The sequence below is a fragment of the Silurus meridionalis genome, chromosome 3 (assembly GCF_014805685.1).
Source record: "Silurus meridionalis isolate SWU-2019-XX chromosome 3, ASM1480568v1, whole genome shotgun sequence".
Classification (NCBI taxonomy): Eukaryota; Metazoa; Chordata; class Actinopteri; order Siluriformes; family Siluridae; genus Silurus; species Silurus meridionalis.
In genome coordinates this window covers 158873-171116 of record NC_060886.1, presented here as the reverse complement: position 1 = coordinate 171116, position 12244 = coordinate 158873, and the positions used below count along the sequence as shown (strand labels likewise).

The window sequence follows — 12244 nt, the reverse complement described above, 5'->3', positions numbered from 1 at the left end:
AATTGCAGAGGAAATGGTGAAGAACCAGAGGATAAGAGGATACGAGGTTGATAGAAAGATTTGTGGTGATACATTAGGCTTGTTTCATGTTAAAGATGACATTTCTCACTTTAGAGGAATGTAATATTATGTATATTATTAAAGCACACATGATGAGGATGAGGATGAGGATGAGGATGAGGATGATGCAGTTATATTTTGCTGACAGTTTTTGGAAAAATACTAAATTCCCTAATTCACAGGAACTTTTGGAATGTTGATGATGTGAGTATTTTGGAGTGTTTTATGTGCACACTGTAACTGTACTGAACATCTTTATTAGATTAGTGTCGGAAACTAAGATTAGGAACTGAAGTTCACATCCACAGAGTAGTGCAATAGAAGAAGAAGAACTGAAATACGATAGTAAGGTTATGGTGCAGTATTAAATCTACACTGTACAGGTGCACAGTATCAGTAGTTTAGTATCTTGTATTTGGTTTGTTTAGTGATTTAATAACTGAAAATTTCACAAAGCAAATACATTAAGAATTTAAATGGAAAATTGAGTGAGATAGAGGTGTCTGGTGAGGGAAACCTCGCTGAGACAATATGTGAGGGACCTTGAGAGAAGCCAAACAAAACAAAATTTAATTGGAATCCATCCTCATCTACATTGTATAGTCCCTTTAAGGGCCTTGCTCAAGGGCCCCAGTAACGGCACCTTTGTGGTCCTTGTGACCTTCCAAATCGGAGTCCAAGGTCACCAGGAAGCTGATTATATCTTCATCATGAAGTTTATTCTATTGAACTGTTCACGGATGGAGAATGTGTAATGGTGACTGCAGCTCATTTGCATCTTCTTTTTTTCTGAGTGATTACTATTCACAGAAATCTCATGTATCTTCAGGTTGTCCATGTGGAGCATAAGACCAGGGCATCAGAATGGATCAGAGAGATGGTGATGAGTTTTAATCAAACCTGTACGAGGTGGTTTCGAGTCTAGCTCTGTTTACAAAATAAAACTTTATTTATCTATTTTTACACACATCACCTTTAAGATAGACTTTTTGATAAACACCTCATGTGTGTGATGTGTGTAATAAGATGCAGGAGAAACATCACAGTAGATCCAGATGTACAGATCAATAATGTACTGTAACATGATGGTATTAAAGTGCCAGGGTTTGGTTGTGGGGTGAAGGTTCACACTGAGTTCTTGGTCCAGCTGAAAAGTAAAAGCTCTTCATGAGGGTTTTGTGTGTGAAAGTTTCTGAAGTCTTCATGTTTTTGTAAAGTCTTTATGTTGAATGGACTTGTTTTGGAATCCTGGATCCCAGTGGTCATATTGGTGGATCCACAACCTTCTGATCTTCTCAATACTGGGATTCTGACGCATTCCTTTAAAATCTCTTCCTCTAAACAGTTTAAGAGCTCGACCTCGCCCCTCGGAGAGAGGGAAAGAGGGAGAGAGAAACTTGTGCTGTTATTCTGGATTATCACTCCGACACACACCCACACAAACAGCAGATAATCAGCTGGGTCACGCACAGGGTGTATGATCTGGGAAAGACACGACGATGATGATGTCGTCCTGAACTTGTGTCTCCATGGAAACGTTGTCAATAATGTCACCGCTCCAGAAGTCGTAAGGCATTATGCAGGGCTGGGGAGCGTTCACGGCGTTTTATAACACGCTGATCCAACCCTAGTCATAAAACGACAACTTCTCTCTTGCATGTCCTGAGTAACTGTGTGTGTGTGTGTGTGTGTGTGTGTGTGTGTGTGTGTGTGTGTGTGTGTGTGTATGGTGGTCACGAATCACGCACAGAGAGTGAGGTTGTGAGCGTAAAGCCGCTGCGTTTTAAACAAAACATTTGGCCAATCAGAAGCGATGCGTCGGCTGCGAGCCTGCTATCTCCAACATCGTACATCTTCTTCAGACCACCTGGCCCGAGCGCTCGGCTCGACTTCTTAAAATAAACTGAGCAAAGCAGACAAATGCTATTACGCTGAGAGATTAGGCCTGACAGGAGTGGAGCTGGAGCGATGAGGTGTTCCTTCACAGCACATGCGGCTGCTTCGTCATAAATTACATTTACAACCAAAACGCACTTTTTTACCCAAAATCTAAAACCAAGACTTTTTTCTTTACATCCGTCCACCTAAAAAAACCTCAGATAGAAGGGTGAAGAAGGGAAGAAAGAAAAAGTAACTTTATTACTTTATAGTAAAAAATAGAGATAAAAAAGTAAGAGGAAATGAAAAGAAAGATATGAGAGAGAGAGAGAGAATATGATATAGAAAAAAAGACTAAAGGGAAGAAAATATAACAAGTAATGGGGGAAAGAAAGAGAGAGAAAGCATAATGGAGGGAAAGGAAAGCAAGAAAATGATGGCGAGAGACAAATCAAGGAAGGAAAGAAAAAGATGGAAAGAAAAGGAATGTAATGAACAGAGAGAAATGAATGGAGAGAGAATAATAGAGGAAGGAAAGAAAGCGAAAGATAGAGACAAACAAACTGATGGAGAATAAAAAGAATAAAGTAATGGTGGGAAAGTGAAAGAAAGCAAGCAAGAAAGAAAAATGTTAGAAAGTTGATGAAGAAAAAGAAGCGAAAGTGTGAAGAGGAACTGCATTCTACCAGCAGTGACATCAAATCACAATCAGCGTGAATTCTCCTTTAATCAGGATCACATGATCACAGCTTTCAGCCAATCAGATCAGTGATCAGATTCTAGTCCAGAAATTCTCTTGTCAATTGAAATGTGATTTTAGATTTTTGAAGATTAATTGTGTGTGTGTGTGTGTGTGTGTGTGTGTGTGTGTGTGTGTGTGTTGCAGGGCAGTGGGCAGTCCCCTGATCATGGATCCTAACAGTATCTGCAGGAAGACGAAGCGTTTGGGCAGTAAGCAGGCTGATCTGTGTCAGAACCATCCGGAAATCGTGACAGAAGTGGTGAAAGGAGCGAAGCTCGGAGTGAGAGAGTGCCAGTACCAATTCCGCTTCCGACGCTGGAACTGCACCAGCCACAACAAGTACTTCGGAAAATCCTACAACAGGGTGAGAGAGAGAGAGAGAGATGTGTGTGTGTGTGTGTGAGAGAGAGAGAGATGTGTGTGTGTGTGTGTGTGTGTGAGAGAGAGAGAGAGAGATGTGTGTGTGTGTGTGTGAGAGAGAGAGAGAGAGAGAGGTGTGTGTGAGAGAGAGAGAGAGTGTATAAGAGAGAGAGAGGTGTGTGTGTGTGTGTGTGTGTGTGTAAGAGACAGAGAGAGAGAGAGAGAGGTGTGTGTGTGTGTGTGTGTGTAAGAGACAGAGAGAGAGAGAGAGAGAGAGGTGTGTGTGTGTGTGTGTGTGTGTGTGTGTGTGTGTGTGTGAGAGAGAGAGAGAGAGAGAGAGAGAGGTGTGTGTGTGTGTGTGTGTGTGTGTGTGTAAGAGACAGAGAGAGAGAGAGAGAGAGAGTGTGTGTGTGTGTGAGAGAGAGAGAGAGAGAGAGTGAGAGAGACAGAGAGAGAGAGAGAGATGCATTGAGGGTAATAAATTCCCAGAATACACTCGAGTATATGAGTGTATCCCATGACCTCTGATCCCTGATTTTAATATAAAGACTGTAATCCTTTGTGTTTCACTCGGTTCTTTTAAATCGCATTCATCAAAATAAACAAATCTTTTTCTCGAGTCGTTTTGTTCATTTTGTTTCTTTGATCAGAATTAAAATAAAAAGTTAAATTTTCAGTAAGCAGATTCCCAACACGTCTACATACACGACTTTCACTGTAGTTCTGATTAAATATGACGATGCAGCTAAGGACTAATTATGTCCGTCATTTTTTTTTGTCACGTGACTCTCATACTTATTGTAAGAATAATGTCAAGATTCGGGAGAGATTTGGGATCCTGAATGGAGTGTGCTTGCCAGTAGAGGGCAGTGTGTATAACCCCATGCCCTCAGGATCAGCGATCCAATGGTCAATAAGAAGGACAGAAATGGCTGATGTGTATAGAAACAGTTGTGCTTTGGTTTCCCTGTGCAGAAAGACAGTGGCATCATCATGAATTTGGCCCGCAGTAAGTTGACATGTTCTCACACGGGCTGCAACTCGACTCCCCACGGCGCGAGACTGACTGACTGCCTCTCCGAATGGAAATTAATCATAAATTCCTCCACGTCTAGAGGCAAGGCTTCGTGTCTATAAGTGCTCTTCTGTTTTGAAACGTTCGCCGCAATTACGGTGAGACGCGACCATTAAGAGTGCGAGCGGCTCTGCCGAGGCAAGTCCACTTCCTGTTACAGAGGGTACGGGGTGCACAAAGGAGACTCGCATATTTCTGCTCCTGCACAAATAACCGCCAGTTGTTTTCCTACGCTATTCAAACATGCCAAACAGCACCGACACTGCCTCGGCCCGAGGCACTTACCTCGCAATGCCAAGATTCTCCCGCTCCTTTGCTCTCTTGTTCTTTTTTCCGAGCTGTCACTGAGTAAATCTAGCAGCACACGTGATAACGGCGCAGCATGCATTGTGCTGCATGTTACATCAATTTCTTTTTTATAGCACATTAGAGTTACAGAAGGACATGTATAAGATTTCTAAGTACATCTGGATGACCTTGCTGAGGGGATCAAGGTCAAAGTTGATCTGTTAGTTTTGATAATGCCATTAAGAAAAATACTAAATATTAACATGATTTTATCAACAACTAAAAAGGAATGGGTTTCTTATGATACTATAAACAAGTGACAAATCAAAACACCAAATATTATGGCACTTGCCGTCCAACACTTCCTCCGTCCCCTCTCACAACTTTACTTCTCACCAGCAAATTAATTATTATTCAGTTCCTATTTCATCAGTGTGTGTTTGTGTGTAAATGTAATACATGTAATAAATGTACATTTATTACATGTATTAAATTTACATGTGTGTGTGTGTGTGTGTGTGTGTGTGTGTGTGTGTGTGACAGATATCCGGGAGACAGCCTTCATGTATGCCATTACCGCAGCTGGAGTGACTCATGCAGTAACTCAGGCCTGTAGCATGGGGGAGCTGCTGCAGTGTGGCTGTGAGGCTCCTCCCCCTCGACGAGCTGAAGCTCCACCCATCGTTGATGGGGCGTGGGATGGCGGCGGCGCGTGGGAGTGGGGCGGTTGTGGAGATGATGTGGAGTTTGGCTACGAGAAATCCAAACAGTTTATGGATGCCAAGCGCAGGAAGGGGAAGAGTGACATCCGCACTCTCATCGACCTGCACAACAACGAGGCCGGACGCCTGGTAACCACCGTTATTATTATTATTATTATTATTATTATTATTATTATTATTATTATTATTATTATTATTATAAATACAAATTTGCCATATCAATTGTGCGGGTTTAAGAATCATTTTGACCATATGTGTGTTTATCCCTGATGATCACCATGGACACTGTGGTGAAGGAAAAACTCCCTTAGATGTTATGAGGAAGAAACCTTGAGAGGAACCAGACTCAAAAGCAGAACCTCATCCTCATTTGGGTGACATCAAGAGTGTGATTATAGTCTTTAAACACTACAGAACACTGGAGAGTGAGAACTAACATGAGCACTGGAGTGTGTGATTATGACTGATGATCTTTCGACAGTCTTTTACAGTCATTATGGTTATAAAACTAGGAGCTACTGAGCAACTCATAAAATAGCTCAACATCTGAGATCATCACAGATCCAACACCAGCTTCTCCATGCAAGAGCCTTTAAACACTCAGAAAGGTCCAGTGTCCAAATTCCATATGAACTGGGATCCAATTGGCACTGGTACGTCTCTAGATGGTTCAGGATGTTTGTGGGCATCTACTTCTTTAAAGGTCCACAATCCTTATGAGGTGGGACGTGACTGGAGCTGGAGCAACCTCAGGAAGCCTCGGGATGGGGAGAGAAAGAGAAGCAGTGGAGAGGAATTAGCGTAGCTGCTGTTCATGATATTAACAGCACAAGTTGATAATGTGATGTGATCAGATGTTCTGGAGCACAAGGTTATGATGTGATGTGTGTTATGTGTAGAACTCACTAAAAACATACATCTTTAATCTGCACTTAAACTGGGAGAGTGTGTCTGAGCCCCAAACACTGTCAGGAAGACTATTCCAGAGTTTAGGAGCTAAATGTGAGAATGACTTTGCTATTCTAAGAACCACTAGAAGTCCAGAGTTTTGTAGGTAAGTAGCAGTAGATTGTAGTGGATTTGAAACTTAACAGGAAGCCAGTGTAGGGATGAGAAGATTGGGGTTATATGATCACATTTTCTCGACCTTGTGAGAACTCTGACTGCTGCATTCTGAACTAACTTGAAGCTTGTTTAATAATGACGCAGGACATCCACCTAGTAATGCATTACAGTAGTCCAGTCTGGAGGTCATAAACGCATGGACGAGCTTCTCTGCATCCGATATAGACAACATGTTTATTAACTTGATATTTCTAAGGTGGAAGAAGCTGTTTTTGTAACTTGGTTGATATGATTTTTAAAAGACAAGTTGCTCTAAAATAACTCCCAGGTCTTTTACTGATTAACTAATAGTTACAGAACATCCGTCTAAATGCAGGTTGAGATGCTGGAGCTTCTGTATACTTGTTTTTGGACCGTTATGAGTCATCCAGTCTTTTAATTGTTTAATAATTCAATTCATGTTTATTTCTATTGAGCTTTTAACAATGAACATTGTCTCAGAGCAGCTTTACACAGATAATGTGGAGATAAAAATGAAGATGTTATTTATAAGTGTAAGTTTGTCCCTGATGAACAAGCCAGTGGAGACTGTGGTGAAGGAAAAACTTCCTGAGATAACCTTGAGAGGAACCAGACTCAAGAGGGAACCTCATCCTCATCTGGGTTGCACCAAATGTCCATTTATTGCAGATATAAGATGTTGAGGTGCAGTGATGGAGATCAGAAGCAAACTGCAGACTGTTGACATTAACTACAGTCCAAATCCATCCTCAAAGCTCCCGTTCTTACTCTGGAATTTTATGGAACCACCCAAGGCGTTAAAGAGAAACTATCACCAGCTGCACAGAGTTGCCTCCAGTCGAAGAGAACATTATCCAGAGGCAGGACTGGACAAAGTGGGTAGATCCACGGAGGGAAGAGGAGCAGGAACAGTGGTCACTGGAACCTCAGGAGCATGTTTAACGAGAGAGAGAGAGAGAGAGAGAGAGAGAGAGAGAGAGAGAGAGAAGGATATGGATTATTGATGTATGAAAGTTAATGTCACTGTGCAGTTTGGACTCTGGTAAGACTCGCTATGGCAGCATAACTACAATGGAGAACAAGAAGGAAACACCGACATGAGGATCTCTGGGATAAGAGACGACCCACCACACCACGTTGGAATGAAAGTCCTGCTAGAATTGGGACGCTGCTTCCAACTTGAATTTGTTTCACATTTTTAGAAAAGATATGCGATTTCTTATCTCCAATTGTATAAGAATATAGTATTTCTTCCAGTAGAGGGCAGTGTGTATAAACACATGCTTTCAGGATCAGTTGGCAAAGAACCAGTGGTCAGTAGAAACACAGAAATGTATGCTTTTCATTTTGACATTTGTTGTGGTTTCAGTGTGCAGAGAGTCAGTCATGTCGTCATTTGAATGTGGCCTGTAGTGAGTTCTCACATGGGCTGCAACCTGGAAGGGAGTGAGTTTAAATCCCAAGCGGTCACTGATAGGATGCAGTTGTTCAGTGGTTAAAATGTTGGATCTCATATCTGAAGGTTGAGAGTTTAAATCCCAGCACCACCAAGCTGTCCCTGCTAGGACCCTGACCAAGTCCTTTTGCTTTTATGTTATTTTGTATAAGAGCCTTAAAAGGAGCGTTTTTTTTTGTGCTAAATTCTTCTTTACTTCAATCACTGGAGGTATGATGCCGTAAACACACCAACATCTGAAATTCAGCAGGTGTTTGTAGCTCTCAAGAACTTCACACATGACATCATACTCTTATAGCAATCAGGAAAAAAATCCAGGAGAAAGATGTTTGCCAACGTTAGAAGTAGGATCTAAAAGAGATGACAAGCTTGCAGGTCTCAAAAGCAGGGTCTGAATGCGTATAGTGTTCAATAGGCTTCAAAGGGAATATGTGGGCAGAAGATGCCTTGGAGATCTCAGTAAGAGTGTTTGAGCTGTACTCACAGGTGCACTATCCAGTGAAAAGAAAGGGCATGCATGTCTCAGGAGTGGACAACATGCTATCTGACTTCAGGAGGATGTTTCAGAGTTTTACAAGCAGAATCTGAAAGGGTGGAGTGGATTTTAAAGCTCAGGAGCAGCATTTGAAACAAATTGTTTTATTTTTCAAAATCATAATAATGAGGCACTGAAAGGCAAGTGTGTGTGTGTGTGTGTGTGTGTGTGTGTGTGTGTGTGTGTGTGTGTGTGTGTGTGTGTGTGTGTGAATGTAGACTGAAATCTTCCAAACCAGAGTGTGATTTTTATTAAAATCAGGTCTCGCTAATAAAGATAAAACCAGTTTGTGTGTATCAGAAGTTTGTGTGGTCCAAACGAAAGCCACTCTCTCGTTTTTTTCAGATCTGGATTCACTGACATCACCTTCTCAGGTCTGCTGTGTGCAGACAGATCCTCTTACAACTAAAGACAGAATAAAGACAGCAAAAGATTGTTAAATGACACAGACACTACCTTACAGATAATTCTTTTAAAATGACATGTGTGACCTTGAGTTTGTTGAGAATGAGATCGACAGGTGGGTGTGGAAAGAGCAGGCAGAGATGTGCAGCGGATTTGAGCTCTCTTTGAGATGATAATTATATGTAATGACATTCTTTTTCAACTGTACACCAAAAGATTCATTAATCGTCAAGGATGAAAATGTTGTGTTGGCATTAATGGTTGGTTAATCACCTGAGGGAGGTTCAGGATTCAACTCTGCTGTCAGGTTCCATAAGCTCTTAAGTAGCTCAAGGCTACAGAGAACAGGAGAGTGCAGGAGGGCAAATTCCATCTGATGTGCACCGTCTTTTAACACTTTAATGTGTGTGTGTTTAACTGCAGGCAGTAAAGAACTACATGAGGACTGAATGCAAATGCCATGGGCTTTCGGGTTCCTGCACGCTGCGCACCTGCTGGAAGAAGTTGCCCCGGTTCCGGGAAGTGGGCAATCGTCTTTTAGAGCGCTTCAATGGCGCATCAAAGGTTATGGGAGGCAACGATGGAAAGACGCTGATCCCTGTCGGACAGAACATTAAAGCTCCAGATAAACAAGATCTGATCTATTCAGCTGAGTCACCTGACTTTTGTCTTCCAAACAGGAAGACTGGTTCTCCAGGAACCAGAGGGAGAACCTGCAACAGTACAGCCTTGGACGTAAGTGGCTGTGACCTGCTGTGCTGTGAGCGAGGATATAAAGAGGAGGTTGTGATTTTGGAGGAGAACTGCCTCTGTCGGTTCCACTGGTGTTGCGTGGTCCAGTGTAAAAAGTGTTCAGTGCGCAAGGAACTCAGCCTCTGTCACTAAGTTCTAACCTGGTGGGCTAATGATTGTTCTCTTGGTGTTTGCATTCCCTCACCACTCCACTTGTCTGCTGAAGGACCGAATCACTGATTTCAGAACATTTGACTGTCTTTCTATAAAGATCAACTTCTCTCCTGATGTAGTTCCAGAGTGGAATTATAACATGAGCAGTTCTGGAATTAAGGGCATGAAATGTTCCAGAAGATAATTTAATCCTTAATAAAGGTTCCTTAAAAGCAAGGATTCTAACACATTGGATTAAAAGCTGTCTGGATAAGTTCCATTTTAATAACTAATCCATTGGAGAATCTAGAACACTTATGACACACATCACATCCAGATGTTTCTGCTTAAATTCTTGACTTACATTTCAAACATTCTACATGCGCTGATGGAGATTTTCCACATTGACTCAGATCTGGAAGATACTTTGAATGCTGACTCATATTTTTATGAACATGATTTTTTAAATTACTTTTACAAAGATCTCTGCCGTGGAATGTTGAAGTTCCAATTTGTTGCTGGTGAAAGATCTGGACTGCTTTGTCAAAGAACTCCTAGAATTCTGAACAAAGAGCACTGACATGATGTTCCACACATTGGTTGACTTGCAAAATCTAAAATGCATGATCTGAAAAGGTTCTAGAGTACTCACTTATCTAATGATAGATTTGATAAAAGTGAAGAATCCAGAAAATGAACTGACTGCAGAAGACAAAAAATCGAGTCTGTTCATGAAGTTCTAGATACATTTAAAAAAATCTTAAGTTCTAAAACATGGACTCAACTAATGGAATATTACCAACCTGATTTTTCTACTCATCATTATTTTCATACTGTTCTCCGAGTTTAATTCACCAGATGGAGAATGTTCACTGCTGACTGATATTCCAAGTGAAAATATTGCAACCTGTTTTCTTTAAATTCTAGATCACCGATTTTCATTCAGAGCCTCATATTTTCTAGATTGTTCAGAAAGAGGAGGTCAAAGATACTTTAAATTGAATGTGTCATGGTTCTCATAAGAAAGAAACTCTGAACTGGAACTCAGAGTGATCAGTGATGATGCAGAATGTAGATTTGGTTCTACCAGGCAATGAACATTCTCAGATGTTCCATCACGCACGTTCTAATGGATCAAAAACTCAGAGACTCTGTGAAAAAATCTGGTGTTGCAGTATAAAGAATTCACAGCGTTAAAAAGACAAAGACTTCTATTTATACCCGATGACATGGCGACTACTAACAGAATGTGAGGCGTCTGGAACATCCAAAGCACTTTGAATATGAGAACTATGCACATTGTACACTTGTGTTAAAATGTTTATATATAAATGGCTCTACGTAAACACCCCATTTTTTTTATTCCTTTTATATTTTTTTAGTTATTTAATACATAAACTGTTTTTTATGCACTGGCAAGCTTTCTGTTCATTTTTAGGTTTGATTTCAAAAGTTAAGCGCATAGATGTTAAAGTTTTATTTGAAGATCCAGAATCACGACTGTCTCTCTGCAAAACATTCCCATGACCGTAGAAATTAAAATCACGTCTATCACGAATAAAGTCACTGCTACATTTTTCCTTTAAAGAGAAATTGTATCTCGTTGAGATTGTTGAATGCAAAAGCATCTTTATTTAAATTCCCAGCTGGAAGTGACATGAATCTGATTTTACCTTTACAACACGGGTCCGATTTTTCAGAAACTTGATCTTTTCAGATTACGCCTGAGCCATTTTGGTTCGTGGTTCCAGATCAGGTACATATCTATAAGTGTTTCTGAATAACGATCACTGAAATGCAATACAGAAATTTACAGCGGCTGTGAAAACTGAGTCTCTTATTATTTCTGAAACACATGCATGTTCCTTTAGTTTCTATGCAACAAACTTCTACCAGAAGAACTTGTGTAAGAAGGAGAACAGGAGAGACGATGTGATCAGACTCCCTCATCCTCACACTCACACATGGAGGTGGAAGAATAATGGTTTGGGGTCATTTTGGAGCAGAAAATATTCCAGAAAGTAAAAGGAATCCTAAACCAACATGGCTCCCATTCCATACTTCCTGCAGTTCTGTGTGGACTGCGAATCATTGAACTCTGTAACTGTTATTGAGAGAGTAAAAACTCATCTGGAGTGATCTCTATAATGGAACAACCTGCCCAGTCACCGCACCTAAATCCTACTGTACTGCTCTGAGATGAACAAGAACATCTCCAACTAGTGAAGAACATCGTTGAGGCACAGCAAAAAATTTAATCTGAATGTTTGGAGAGATAAAGTGTCTGGATGCTGAAAGTGTGTGAAGCTGTTCTTCATGCTAAGGGAGGATTTTTCAATGAGAATAAAGTTCTGTACATTTACAGATTTGTTTGGTAAAAAAAAAATGCATGTGTCTCTCAAATAGGATAAAAGACACGGTGTGTTGAAACTTCTGACAGGTTTTGTAAATATCTGAGACATGAATGAGGAACGGTCAGACTGGCATCACATGGCTTTTCCCTTTGTAGTTGTACCTACAATCTCATTAGCAGTGTCATGTTCCAGCATCAGTTCTGATTAAATCCAGTGGCAAATGATTGACTTGATTTTTGAAGAACTGAATCTTCAATAGTGTTCAGAACAACTGCCTGAGAAACTGAGAATAAAAAAGTTATGAATGTAAGTCTTCACATGTAATGATCTAAAAAACAAAACATTAAGAGCATTCTGCAATAAAACTCACGATGACTGGAGTGTTATCCTGCAATCAA

The 12244-nt window shown here is 40.7% G+C and overlaps 1 protein-coding gene across 1 annotated transcript in view; it reads left to right on the top strand.

Annotated features, from left to right (window-relative positions):
• The window catches only part of wnt6b (wingless-type MMTV integration site family, member 6b), a 23232-nt gene extending 12394 nt beyond the window's left edge, over positions 1 to 10838 (top strand). The window contains 4 exon segments of the mRNA XM_046845994.1: positions 2825 to 3027; positions 3030 to 3044; positions 4947 to 5254; positions 9031 to 10838. Of these exon segments, the coding sequence (XP_046701950.1) occupies positions 2825 to 3027; positions 3030 to 3044; positions 4947 to 5254; positions 9031 to 9492 (988 nt within the window). The 3' untranslated portion in view covers positions 9493 to 10838.
• Positions 10839 to 12244: the final 1406 nt, after the last annotated feature.